Source organism: Oncorhynchus clarkii, chromosome 12 (genome assembly GCF_045791955.1).
Source record: "Oncorhynchus clarkii lewisi isolate Uvic-CL-2024 chromosome 12, UVic_Ocla_1.0, whole genome shotgun sequence".
Classification (NCBI taxonomy): domain Eukaryota; kingdom Metazoa; phylum Chordata; class Actinopteri; order Salmoniformes; family Salmonidae; genus Oncorhynchus; species Oncorhynchus clarkii.
This window is the reverse complement of record NC_092158.1, coordinates 77104003-77118076: the sequence shown is the minus strand read 5'-3', so window position 1 is coordinate 77118076 and position 14074 is coordinate 77104003. Positions and strand designations below refer to the sequence as shown.

General features: G+C 43.1%; 2 protein-coding genes across 13 annotated transcripts in view; one reads left to right on the top strand and one right to left on the bottom strand.

The window, feature by feature from the left end:
- The first annotated feature begins 1259 nt into the window (after positions 1-1259).
- On the top strand, positions 1260-6031 carry LOC139422245 (G-protein coupled receptor family C group 5 member D-like). 3 transcript variants are annotated; one of them, XM_071173422.1, is made up of 5 exons: positions 1299-1399; positions 2839-4133; positions 4425-4480; positions 5407-5461; positions 5764-6031. In XM_071173422.1, exons 2-5 carry the CDS (start codon positions 2909-2911, stop codon positions 5781-5783), a joined length of 1356 nt encoding a protein of 451 aa, XP_071029523.1. In that variant the 5' UTR covers positions 1299-1399; positions 2839-2908; the 3' UTR covers positions 5784-6031. The 3 variants fall into 3 exon arrangements, with proteins under 3 accessions (XP_071029522.1, XP_071029523.1, XP_071029521.1); XM_071173420.1 differs by having other exon boundaries at positions 5407-5475; XM_071173421.1 differs by having other exon boundaries at positions 1260-1399; positions 5407-6031.
- Positions 6032-6872: 841 nt separating this feature from the next.
- Positions 6873-14074, bottom strand: part of LOC139421358 (RNA binding protein fox-1 homolog 2-like) — a 39281-nt gene continuing 32079 nt past the window's right edge. For 4 of the 10 annotated variants that reach the window (XM_071172151.1, XM_071172147.1, XM_071172152.1 and 1 more), the window contains 7 exons: positions 13584-13671; positions 13401-13457; positions 13126-13270; positions 12110-12155; positions 10515-10609; positions 10093-10231; positions 6873-9969 (listed from right to left, as the gene is read on the bottom strand). In XM_071172151.1, the coding sequence (XP_071028252.1) occupies positions 9925-9969; positions 10093-10231; positions 10515-10609; positions 12110-12155; positions 13126-13270; positions 13401-13457; positions 13584-13671 (615 nt within the window). In that variant the 3' untranslated portion in view covers positions 6873-9924. The remainder of the gene's footprint in view (positions 9970-10092; positions 10232-10514; positions 10610-12109; positions 12156-13125; positions 13271-13400; positions 13458-13583; positions 13672-14074) is intronic. The other 6 variants (XM_071172150.1, XM_071172153.1, XM_071172149.1 and 3 more) reach the window with 4 other exon arrangements.

Here is a 14074-nt window from a genome sequence, read left to right as displayed (position 1 = left end):
CGCATCCAATTGTCACCAGTGTGTTATACAACAACGTCTCATTTCCATGACATACAAACCACAAATATTGAGTAAGAATAATACAGTATGCCACTCTTGGAATATCCCAGACAATGTCCTGGGTGTTACAATCCCTTAGCACATGAAAGGAGGGGGAAATCAACTCCTTTATTTCACAGTCCCCCAAATATCTTTCTCAAAACGTCTTTCCCATTTGTGTTGCTACGTTGTGTTGGTTGATGCCCTGTGGTCATAGGTCACTCTCTGTGTCTGTGCTTTAATATTTATTTAATAACTCTTGATAGTCTGCTGATACTGTATATTATTTTCCTAGGTCCCTGAAGCTTATGGAAATCCTATACTGTGAACAGACAAACTATCCCGGCCTTTGTGTCTGTCTCTATGAAAGCTTCAGTGTTGATCCACTCTGCTCCATTTATACACACCTTACAGAACGTCCTTGCCTGTACAGACTTGAACCCATTGGAAGGCATTCTCCCTCCCTGACATACACCACCTGAGGGGTATCAATGTTGTGAGGTTATGTCTAAGTGGTTACTGTTAGTCTCAGGGACAGTTAGATGAGTCAGTTGTGTTATTCAGCCTCCTCCTCGGTCATCACTATTTACTACAGCCACAAAAGAATAAACCATGTCTATTTCTACAAAAATGAGATTTTAAACCTAACCTTAATCCTAACCACACTTATGTCTAACCCTAACCTTCAATTAAAACCAAAGAGCAATTTTTTGTTTGAATGAATATCCCATTTCTAGTTTGTACCTCTAACCTCTCTCTGTAATATAGCAACCAGCAGTGTGATTATTTATGATGACCTGGCATTCAAATCTGGGCCTATGCATATAATTTCCAATCACGTGGTCAACTCTCATAGCTAGATGTTCAACGTTAGCATGTCCTTGATACTGTATGTGTGTGCATGTGCGTGCTTGCGTGCGTGTGTGTGTCAATGTGTATCAGTGCCTGTTCCATAGCGTCCAGGGATTCGAGCCCCACCTATACTTTGCTGTTTTGTGAGATACACTAAGATAAAGAGAGTGAGAGGAGGGGAAGTCAGGGGTGGGTCAGTCCAAACTTCTCTCCTATCGCTTCACCAGTAGATGTAAATGTGGGTGAGGTGAATAAAATCATGATCTTTTGTTTCCAAAAGAATTTACTCCCTCTCTCATTCCGCTCTTCCTGCTTTCCCTCCCTCCCTCTTGCACTGCCTGTAAATGATATGGGAACATCCTTGAGTTAGGAGGCACGTTCATACATAGATGACTGTCTACTGATGCATCAGCTGAGAGTTTATTGCAAATCTCAAGTGGAACTACAAGTAGGATCAGAAATAACCACCGACCACAGAGGTGGGTGCACTGAAGCCTCCGGATACAGGGTAAATAATTAATGTTACTCATCTTTGCTAGTTTGAAAGTAGCTTGAATGGAGGTATATCCTACCATTTGTTTGCCACCTGTTTTGCCACAGGAAGAGTTTGTTGTTTTAAAGTCAAAATGTTGCCCACAAGATTAAAAGTAAACAGTTGAAGCAGCGATGCCGTCAAGTCTCCTGTTGTTGGATGACAATTAATCATTATTGTTTAGACTGTTGTTACTGCCAACCAATTTAACGACCCAATCAATTGAAAAACATTCAAAACAATTGTTTTAAATATTTGTTTGTGTTATATAACAAATTACCAACCACATAAACATGTTCCTGAAATAATCGGTAAAGATAGAGTTGATAGAGATGTTTTAGTGACTTTTAGAGGTTTCATCTCCTGCCCTCTGTGCAAAACAGAGTTATCCTTAAGGGTTAAATAAAGGGGCCAGGGCCATATTTACCCAGTGTTAAGCATATTAAATGTCATATTTGAATCTCTGACACTGAAACAAGGGCTCTGTTATGAACTAGAGGAAGTGACAATCAACTATCAGGAGGGTATATCTCCTTCCCCCCCCCCCCCCCGCATTTGTATTTCGCTGTCACGCTCACTCCCTATTTCCCTCTTTCCTGGTTTCACACGGCTTTATGAGTTCATGTAGTCTATATTTTTATTCTGTGTAGAGCAGGGATGGGCAATGGGACGTCCCAATTTGTATTTATTTATTACGAAATCAGTTGGGGTTTCAACTTACTGCTGCTAGTTAAAATAGTGGAATATACAAGGTGCAATTTCGAAAGGTGGTTGTGCATCAGCAGTTATTCTCTTGTCATGTAAAGCACTGATAGTCAATTAGCCCATGTCAGATAACATTTTTTAGATCCCTAAGTTAGCTGGCTGCAAAACTATCTAAACTGTCCTGTATAAAATACAGTATAATATGATTATGTTAGTCACTCAGATATAATAATTTCTCTCCACCCTACGGCAAAATGTGTAGAATTGCAGGAAATGATCTGTAAAACAATGTGGGTACGCAGACCCGCGAGCAACTGCAGCCCCTCATGATGAGTTCAGATTTTCTGTGGCCCCGACTACCTCCAAGCCCATCTCTGATGTAGAGTATCTAGAACCAATTCCCAATGAAATAACTCCTAATTCCTCTGTTCTTACCGTGTACACAAAGTTATTTCCCTGTCCTGGCATGTCTGGCTTCTCTCTCTCTCTCACTCACTCTCTCACACTCTCACTCTCACTCACTCTCTCTCTCTCTCTCTCTCATCTTCATACAATGTCCTGGGTGTTACAATCCCTTAGCACTCTCTCTCTCTCTGATCTTTATTCAAAAGCACCTTAATTGATTTGATTGTCCTAACTACCGCTATGCTCTATAAATAAAGATATTCAGAGTCAAAAATACATGCTCTCATGTCTGCTACTTTTTCCAGGTAGCAAAGGCCCATCTGAGCAGGGAGTATACCATCAAAACAGAAAACCAGGGAGGAAGGACACAACAACATGCAGACAAAGCAAAACAAAAGGATGGTCTTTCCATTCCAGACACACAAATCTCTTTTTCTCATCCTACTATTCAATGTCCCACTTCCCAGCACATGTCAGACCACACTGAATGCCAGCACCCTCAACCAAACCATCCATCCCAGTGCTGCCACTAGCTCTAATGCTATCCCCAATACCAACACTAACAATCCCACTGTAAAATCCACTATCAACCGAGGCACCACTTCCTTCCTCCAGCGCAACTCTTCCCCAAACTTCACTTCCCAGGATGCAATCCTGGGGTGTGGGGCGGATCTGGACCCCGTGTACTCCTACCTGTGTGACCGTCAGGCGGCGTGGGGTATCGTAGTGGAGAGCCTGGCCTCACTGGGTTTTGTGGTCAGTTCAGGGCTGCTGGTGGGGCTGCTGTTCTGGAGCCTGTGGATGTGTGTGTCGTCCCGCCAGCGCAGGGGCATCGGGGGGAGCGTAGCCTCCATGGCTCTGTTCCTGCTCAGCACGGCGGGGGTCTTCGCCCTGACCTTTGCCTTCATCATCCGCCTCACCACCCAGACATGCCCCACGCGCCTCTTCCTGTTCGGGGTGCTGTTCTGCCTGGCTTTCTCCTGCCTGCTGGCTCGCTGCCTGGCCCTGCTGGGCTTCTCTGTGGCCCGAGGCTGGGGGGAGGCTGGGGTGGCCCTGGCCCTCTTCACCCTCCAGGTGGTCATCGCTACAGAGTGGCTGATAATCGTGCTGCTGCGGGACGGCCATCCCTGCCAGTACTTCCAGGGGGAGTATGTCATGTTGCTCATCTACGTGCTGGTACTGCTGGCCGCCGGCCTGGTCCTCTCCCTGTGCTGCCTCTGCCACTCCTGTCTCACCTACAGCTACAGCTACAGCGGAGGCAGCCGCCGACAGAGCCAGGTCCAGGCCACGCTGCTCTGCCTCACCCTGCTGCTGTCTGCTGCCATCTGGGTGGTGTGGATCGCCCTGCTGACCCGTGGTAACATGGAGATGGGCCGGCGGCCGCAGTGGGATGACCCGGTGCTGAGTATAGCCCTGGTGGCCAACGGCTGGGTCCTACTGCTGGGTCACGGACTAGCCCAAGTGGTTCTCCTCTGCAGGTGGGAGGCCAGCTCCAAGGAGGGCCCCCTAGACTTTGGTGGATGGACCAGTCCCAACGCCAACCTGCCAGGGCTGGGGAGCCCGAAAGAAGGGAGGGAGAACAGAAGCTTTGAGAACGACGGTGAGGAACAGAGAAGTGAGAAACAGTAGCACTGGAAAGGAGTAAAGCAGGGAAATGTACTGTACTGCATGTCTACGTTTAGTTCATCAGCAACATAACATTAGAAACACAGAAAACTGACTGGAGGTACAGTACTAATAAGTTAGCATGGAAGCTATATTATACAGTATATGGACCAGCTCCAATGAATAAAATATGACATATGAGATTTATTACACAATCTGTCACTTTAATACTCACTGTATGGAATCTGCAGATAATTGAGTCATTGTATTGTGTTCTCTTCCCCAGGCAGAAAACAAGACCCCGTTTTCCAATCACCATATGAGTCTGGATTCTCAATGACAGTGAGTAGGTCTCAAAATGTCTCTGGGCTTACTGGGTGATTAATAGGAATGCCAATCAGCATGTTGTAATATAGAATAACTAACAAAAATACATGCTTAATCCAGTATAAGATAATGTATAGAATTGTATTATACAAGAGACAAAATTCACAAATTATACAGCACAAGAGTAGAGTCATGTCTTAAGTGTAAAACTAACAATCAATATTCGATGCCTTCTGGGAATGCTATTAAATCCAGAAATTGTGGGCGGAGCTAGAAAGTTGGCGGTCTGAAGTATTACAATGTAAATGTACTTTTAATCCGTCTGTCTGCATATTTCAAGACATGGCACACGGGGGTGTTGTGAGATACACGGTGGTTTGGATGATTCTCTAACAAAAACTGAACAACATACGCACATCCAGGTACTTTACATGGATGCCTGATGAAAACTTGTCGAAACGTTGTTATAAATAAATATCACCTGGGAGCGTGAGTAGCAGTGTGCGGCATTTTCCTTTGTTTTCCATGGACAATTCTCTTCTCATCACTCATCTTGAAAAAACGTTTACTAAAAATGTGGAAATCAATCAATTCACCATCATTAACACAATGGAAAAATCTATGTATTATTTCAACATTGAAAACACGTGGGCTACGGAGAGAAAGAAAATGGTGCAGTTTTAGGCCATGTGGATGAAAGTGATGCGGGCGCTGGAGATGGGGTTGTGTGCTAGTGGATCTGGGCAGGTGTGATGTGGTTGATGTTTGTATGATGTGGTCATTCGTATGTTTATGTTGTGTATTGTTCATAAAAGATAAATAACATCTTACAAAAGAATGTGACCCTTGCCATTACAAGCCATGTATATGTAATGCTGAACAACTAATTGACATTATTTACTACACTAATGTTTTAAAGTTTCACTATGTTTGTGTTTCAGGAAATAGATCCTGACAAAGATTACTCCATCCCTCGTCCTCAGACCACCAACATCAGCGAGCCCTATGATGTATACTATGGACACAGCCTGTCTGATTAAGATCACATTGCTTTTCATGTACACACACCCACACACAAAGACAGAAAAAAAACAAAAACGTTACACATATTAGCAGATGCTATTGCGGGTGTATGTGACTAATACAATTTGATTTATACACGCACTCTCACATGGCCCAGAAATGTTGTGGAAGTTCAGCTACAGATGTATATTTCTTGAATAGAACCCGCATTGCAACATGATTCCCATAATTACGTGACTAAGGCCCCTTGATTAATTTAATGTTTCTTTACTCAGGCTGGATCCAGATAGAATGAGCTTACTGAATCTGAGCTAATGTGACAAGAGTGTTTTTGCAACATGCTGCTTGAAAACACCAGAGACAGTGTCTAATAGTCTCAGGCAGGAGGAGGCGTGAATCTGTCTGTATCAGGGTGCCAAACTGCCGGGATGGGCAGGGGCAGCGGCAGGCATGTGTGAAGGAGAGACAGGACCTGGCAGCGATAAAATAGACCCTTGTCATCATGTCTTAACATCTTACGTAAAGGTGGATGCAATTTTTTTATTTTTACATCCCACTTTAGAAATACATGTTTAAATCAATGTTATGCTATGCATATTGTGCAGTTGAAAAAGTGTTATTAAAATGGAATGTTAAAAGGTATATTTGTTAGTCATATCTAACAGCAGAGGGCTGATTCATTCTCACAAAAAGAAGCACAAGCTAGACTGAGTGGTACTACTGTTTTCACCACTAGGTGACACTGTACAAGATGTGAATTATTGTTGGTGGGATTCAATTTACCTCAATGTTCATACCATTATTGAGCCACAAAATGTAAACAAATGCATTCCATCATGTCATTTCCCCATGCTAATAGTAGTTTACTGATATTAATGATAGATCTGTAGCGCTCTAGGAATAACATGAGAGCAATATAACTTTCTACTCTGCCTGCCTATAGCCATCATGGTCATCTCATAGTGGGTGAGTCAGTCGGGTCAATACCTCAATAATTCAGTGGATCCATGTGCTTTATTGTTTCACTGATCAAACAGCCCTCAATGTAATCCTTTCAATTAGTCCTACTTCAATAATCTGAAAGTGCATGTCATCAAATTGGCAATTAGCCTCTTGTGCATTAGAGCAATTAACAGGGATATGAGATTTCCTCCAAACTCAACCCAGACATTCACATTAACTTTAGATGCAATGTGAGATTGGTTAGAGAAAATGAGCTACTTTAAGAGTTTAAGTTGGCATAGTTGCCACCAGCTCTACTACTAGTGAACAATAGGTAAGGCCTGTGTGGCCATTCCATACCCTATGATTACATACAAATAATCAAAGGCAACTAAATCTACCAAGCATTTTACCCAAATAAGGAGTTGAGAAAAGAAGAGTATAAAAACCAAACCGTTTATTATGTACATTCAATAACAATGACAGGAAATAGAAGGCAAACATGAAGATGGCAAAAATGAAGAGAAATACACAAGCCACTTGAAGAAAATAAAAAAAATATCACTTGGATCAATGAGCTTAACAATGCACATGTGAAAACAAAAAAGTCACATGCAATTCCAACTCATGAAATCCCTGTCCAACAACTCCCACTAGGTTGACTTCAGCACAGTGCAGGGGTAAGTCAGACACACAGTTGGGTCTAAGGTGATCGCCGTGAGAGGGCACATGGGAGTCTCCACTGCTGGGTAACAAGTGGAAGGTTATGGAGGGATGGTCAGTTGCTGTGCCATAGAGCAGTCTTGTGCTACAATGCAAGGCATTGGAAACAACAGTTCAGTCTGTGCTGGACTGTTGTGTGCATGGTGGGACAACATCATTGGTTTACTTAACATACTTCAAAGGAAAAACTGCAGGGGTTCAACATTCCAAATTAAAATTGAACTAAGAGATATAACTGGTAATTGAAATGATACCATGACCACAGAAGAACATAGATAACACAGGCATAAACTTAAAACAGGCAGTATTTTACATATCATTATTCCCCCACAACTAGAAACAAACTCAAATGGACTATGTTGAAACCCCTCTCAATCCTGCCTTCATATTTCACATAACCTCCTTTCCATAGAAATTGTTTTGATTCATGCAACAAATGAAATGACATTTGACCCTGTCCTTCTCACAGAAACATGCATACTGATACTTTTAATACTTTTTAAGAGAAGTTTAAAATTCTTATTGTCATGATATCATGGCATAAATACTCAACAGAATAACTAATGCGGCTGTATGCATACCTCCAGGCCTGATAACACAGCTAGTAACATGGTAATCATCATGTCAACAGGTGGTTTACGGCTCAGCTCTCTACCTGGGTCCTCCACCCTACATCTGTCGCTGAACTACACACTCACTCCCAAATGGAAAAAGGAGGCATGTGGGGGCTCTTTAAAATGGTGTGGAATAGAACACTTTGTTTCACCATCACACTCACTGTAGTCTGACATTTATTCTCTATCAAAATGCCAAATTCCCCTCTCAAGTCTACTGTGGACTCCTAAATGTTATATTTAAGGCAGTGTAAAAATGTTGGGTTATCTGCCTGGGACCACTTCATCAAAAGCCCTCGGCACATTCAGCAGCCCTGTTTTAAAAGACCAACTTTGCCAGTTCCCAAATGTATTTAGGGGATTTTAAGTTTATTAATCTGTTGCTATAAAATTATGTAAATAAATTCATGTTTGCCCCTATCTTCCCTCTCCACTTCTCAGATGACATTTCCCAGGACACGGTGCTTTTAAAACACCACCATCAGCAAACTGAAAGGGAGCACTTTGAACCCACCATAAAATAGAAAAAGAGCTGAAATAACAGCAAGAACAATCAGAAAAAGTAGAATAAATGTGTACACTTGACCAACAAATGTGCTTTTAGAGAATCTTTGGATCCAAAAGAAACAATAGCAATAACATATTCAGAGTATATGGAGATACATAATAGGTCAAAGACTATTTATATATTTTTGTTGGCCACTTCCTGTACCTTAAAGTAGCATTGAGGCAGTGACTTTAATACATACTGGACTAGAACATTCCCAAAGACTTAGGAGGGAGGAAGATTGCATTGGGTGAACATTATGTTGTTTCACTTCCCGCGTGTCTGTATTTGTGTCAATTTGACAAAAAATATATATTAAAAATGGTGAAACCAAAAGTAACATAAACTTATAGTGTTTGTAACTCTCATGTTTCCTACCATCTGGTTTGTTCTCTCAAACCCCTAAGAATTCCATTCTTATCTGTAAATAGCTGGGTCCAGCTTGCATGACTGGTTTCTACAGCATGTTAGCTATGCCCAGACACTTTCAATGTTTTTACCCCGTTCAGTCTCCATTCTGATGCTACACCTGGAATGTCATATAGTCTAGTAAAGAGAACATGTATACGGAGTTGTGTTGTACAATATTTTCAAAAGGAAAAATGAAGACAATGTAGGTATATGATAGTAAGGATACATGATACAGATCAAAAGACGTGTCATTATAGTTTCAACTACAGTAAGAATCATAATCATAATACTTAGACCAGCAATAGCAGTATTAATCAACTGGAAAATGATGATGATAGTGGATGTAATTTCATTGCATCCACATTATATAACAATAATCATTTTAAGCAACGCTTTTTCATAGATAATTATAGAAAAGAAAAACTGAGGTAATGCAGAACAAAACAAGTCATTCTGTTTCTTTTTCCTTGTCATTTCACACCGTTTATCTTTTTCTGTCTTGTACAGTTGGGTTGGTGGTGTAATGTAATGTAATGGTAGACTGTTTGGATTTCTCTAATCATTTCCCGAGCAACAGCTGTTACCTAGATTTAACTGCGTCGTCGCTCAGCTTTTATAGTTCAGATTATGTTTCTTCGTGCCATTCACCTTTTTGTTGAACAGGTTCTTTAAAAAAAACAACTTGGATGTGTTCATTATTTAACTGATGGGATTCCTCCACTGGGCAGGTTGTCAATGTAGTGTTTTGTATAAAGGACCTAAGAGTTTAGGCTAGTGATGGCCTACTTTTAGGTCGTATTAACACATTGAGCTGTGTACATATGTGTGCATTTTACATTTGAGTATTTTTACCACAGACTATTAGGAGCAAAGGTTTGTAGTGATGTAGTGTAAAAAGTTACTGGTGGGCAGCAATTTCTCCATGTCCAATAGTGTTTTTTATGGAACCATTCTTGTTCTTCCCACAGTTGTCTTCAGTTATTGTTGCCAGTCTTGATATTCACAGGCAGTTTTCATTCGTTCATTACTATGTCACTGAGTGTGACCGTTGAAGCAAGCCGAGTTACAGTTGAGTTTATCTTGAGTGGATGACCTTTTCCAAAACACATGGGTTAATACTACCACCCGTAGAAAATGGAGGGGAGCTCTTCCCAAATGAAGAGGTTCAGAAATGTGGAATTCCATGGTACGAGTGCTGTTTAGTACGGCGCAAACCTACTGTATCCAGCCCGATATAAACTAGCCTGGAGGAGAGAGAAAGGGAGAGAGATAAAGAGAAATTAGAAATAAGGAAAGGAGGATGCATCTGTTTTTAAACAACAGACAGCAGTGAAAAAGATGAGCGAGGAGTAAATAACTACATTTACATAAAGTGAAGATAACTCAGTTTCCAGCCTGTTGTTGTAGTGTTGCGGCTGGGGGGCTCTTACCATGGCACCGACTCCATAGGCAGCTGCAGCGGGACCTAGAGCGTGGTAGGGATCTGTAGTGTACACTCGCCCATAACTGTCCCAGAGGAATACCAACACATATGTATTTCAGCTGCACATAGTTACAGTGAGAATATAACACACACCTTGCACTGACTCATAGATAGGCTGAGATACTACAAATCACAAAACAAAAGACTTGTAAAGATCAAGTGTATCATAAATACCCACCAAAACTAAATAATATCTACTGTGAGTCATAGCCTAGCATGTTATTGTGTAAAAGTCTGGCCACATTATTGCATTTCGAGGCTGCTGCTTTTTGATGTGAGTCCTCAGACGATCCTCCTTATTCTTACCTGTCACTGTAAGCAGCAGCTGCTGCCGCGGCAGCAGTTGCCCCGGTTACAGCAGTAGGCTGAGCAAAGCGATAGGCAGCGGCAGGATAGCCTCCCTGGGAGACAGAGGGACAAATGGAGGTTATTACCACGGTACAGCTGAGGTAGACAGGATCATTACCGCGGCAGAGTTGTGTAAGTGCAGAGTGAGTTAAAGAATCACACAGTACAACAACCAAGTTTAGAACATTTGTGGTAAAATATTAATATATTAACACATGTAAAAAAAAAATAATAATAATTACAGTGGAGGTTGTTGACAATCGTCAATAATGCAGCATATCAAAGATTCAGAATTATAGAGAAAGATAAGTAACATTTACACGAACCATCCATATTATCGTTGTGATCTCTCATATGCATATAAGACAAAGAGAGAGGGGGAAAATAGAGATGCCACAATCAAACACACTCACAGTGTCACCTCCTGGCATTGAGACAGCATGCTTGCCCCGATTCAATGCAAATCTATTTGAACACACCACTGCATTTGGATCTAATCATACAGAACACAACCCAGAGCATTCCCCTGGAAACCTGCAGTACAACTAGTGACAGGACAGAGGGAGGGGGGCTGTGAGAGAAGGTAAGGGGGAGAGAGAAAAGGTAGGCCTATGCCTGTAGAGCATACAGACGTGGATCAGCATGCTCCAGAGAAGAGTCCAGACCGGGAAGGGGCTGGGGACAGGCTTTAGTAATAAGAAACCGTGTTCTCCTCGTCTTTATTTTCAGCCCCACAGGGCACTGCTGCTACACGGATAGAGTATCTTCCAGCTCATCTCTGTACCTGTTCCAGCTATGGATGTTACTCAGCATAACGGATGTGGTAACTTCCAATCATAAGAAATGGTGCTGGGAACATTGGTGTTTGTATGAAATAAGAGGCTCTCTGCCAGTGACTTCAAGACAAATACAACTGCCACCTTTCATGTTATCACTGCCAGCAGTCTACCTTTCAGAGACCAGGTTCTCTTTGAACAAACTGGCAAAAAACACACGCTGTTTAGTAGCTTAGTAACAAACCCCTTCCCCACAATCCATCTGTGCAGATGTCAGTGAGTTAGTAGGAAAATGAAAAGCAAGTTACCGTTTCAAAACAACATCAAAAGATCATAATCACCAGAGGGATAATAAAATACACACTGTGTTTGGTAATGACCCTACCTGAGGCAATCTGCTACTAATGACAGAGTCCTGAAACACTATTCTATAGAGAGAACAGAAACAGCCATTGTCAACCTGGACACACGCACACACACTGACAGACACGCGCCCTGACACAAGCGCACACAGAGCGGCCCGGCTACCCATGTTGGAACCCCGTGTTACAACACCAGACTACAACACCCTCTGTTACAGTCTGTCTTCTGGGAAAACTCAGACCCACAGGTGTGACCACAGGCAGCGGTGGAATGGTAAAGTACAGAGTGTACCCCTTAGCATAATTCAACATTTGGGCAGCTCTGTGCAGCGCATTTAATTATGCACATGCAGAAACACACAGAGAGAAAGGAGAGAGAGTCGTGAGGGAGTGTGAGGAGTGGGAATCTACTTACGTATAAGTCTGCAGCTCCATAAAACCCACCATCCTGATACACCACGCTAAGAGAGACAGACAGACAGAGGAGATGGCAGACAGAGGAGATGGCAGACAGGGCAGATGGCAGACAGGGCAGATGGCAGACAGAGGAGATGGCAGACAGAGGAGATGGCAGACAGGGCAGATGGCAGACAGGGCAGATGGCAGACAGAGGAGATGGCAGACAGGGGAGATGGCAGACAGGGGAGATGGCAGACAGGGGAGATGGCAGGTGAAGAGAGAGGTGGAGGGAGGAGATAGGGAGGAACAAAGGAGGGAGGAACAGGAGCAGTGGAGATGAAAGGGTTGGTGTGTACAGTGTGATGGTCCAAGACCAGAGTGGCAGGAATGATAGCCAGTGTGGAGGAAAGTCAACAGGGAGATGATTGAGGGGAAAAGTGAACGCACAAGGAGAGAGATAGAACAGTTATTTCACACACATGCAGCATGCAGAGGAAATACACTACCATTTATTTCTTCCATTACTGCTGAACCAAGTGATATTATCAACATGACTGTATTATAGGGAACCATCCTCTATCAGCATCCCCCGGGGAGAGGGAACGGAGGCCCATTTACATTGACAAGGACAAGGTCCTGGACAGACTGAGGACAAGTCAGCCAGGCAGTAGTGGATTAAATATGGAAGAGCCATTTCCTGCAGCACTAGTTTAAAAAAAAATCCAGAATATCACAGCAGTTGCATCCCCATTAACCAATTGGCACAGCCCAGCAACATGCAGTACAGTTTCTAGTGGAATTACTGGAACATAGAAAAATAGAAAGAAAATGTGTCTGGTCTTTGTGTGGAGTGTGACGCAGAGGGTCAAATTATTGTTCTGCTCAGAGGGAGTTTGTGTCTATACTACCAAACTAATGACATTACGCTTATTGGTATTTATAGTAAAGTCCTGAATTTACTGAAGGAACGTATATAAACGTCATGTTAAGTGTGTCCGTTCAGAGGATGGATTCTGTAGTTGAATCCCTTACCCAGGGTAGGCAGGGAGGGCAGGCTGCGGCACCGCTGCACGCACAGCGCCGTACACTGGCCTTCCCCGGCCCCTAAGGTGGGCACCACGGAACGCAGCTGCCGTGGAGGCTGCCGCTGCCGCAGACGGGTAGGGGAACCCCGGAACTGAGGGAGAGGAAAGGAGAGAGGGTATGAACATCCAATGCCTGGGGGTACTATGAATTAGGGATGCTTAAATGAAGTCAGATTTGGGTGAAATGAAGGGCATGAAATCTAAGAGGAAGACGAGGTTTACCTGCATAGAGCTCTGGTCCGTACATGGCCTGTACCATTGGGCTTAGCTTCCATCCTGCTGAGAAGCAGAGAGGGGGCAGAAACAGGAGGGTTTCATATAGATAGGGGTTCCACGGGGAGATGGGCAGCTGACTAACAGTTAGGGATCATAATGAGGCTAATGGAGTAGTTTGCATATGGTTACCATATGGCAGGGTGCTAAGGGCCTCTCCGTTGGGGTAGGGGCTGACCATCTTCTTATTGGTCATCACCCTGGCCGTGGCATTGTTAACCTGGGGAGTGGGAGGAGGGACAGTGAGCACAACGTTTGGCCCGTTCTATTCAATTGAGGAAACACACACAAACACTGACACAAAAGACAATCACACAAGTGGACCAATATTAGACATTTACACGTGATAGCAATTCATAAAATAAAGCATATCTAACTCTGACTGTGTGAATAATGCAATGGTAATAACACTCCTGCTGTCTAAGGCCAACAGACCATTTGCCAAGAAGATGGTGATTGTGTGTACACATACAGGGAGGCCACAGTTACAGTCTGCTCCCCATTCACCATCGCTGGATCGTCCACATCAATACGGTGGTGGGTTTGATGCATCACATCGTTAACTCCTCCCTGCCAGGCTGCCTCCTCCCCAGCCAGTTATACGACAGCTGACAACATCGCTT

What these genes read in the sequence shown, in the direction of transcription:
- LOC139422245 (XM_071173421.1), top strand. Translation starts at nt 2,909, where the DNA reads ATGCAGACAAAGCAAAACAAAAGGATGGTCTTTCCATTCCAGACACAC. An exon ending in CAGAAGCTTTGAGAACGACG is followed by an intron (nt 4,134 to 4,424) that starts GTGAGGAACAGA and finishes TCTCTTCCCCAG; the next exon opens with GCAGAAAACAAGACCCCGTT. An exon ending in AGTCTGGATTCTCAATGACA is followed by an intron (nt 4,481 to 5,406) that starts GTGAGTAGGTCT and finishes TTTGTGTTTCAG; the next exon opens with GAAATAGATCCTGACAAAGA.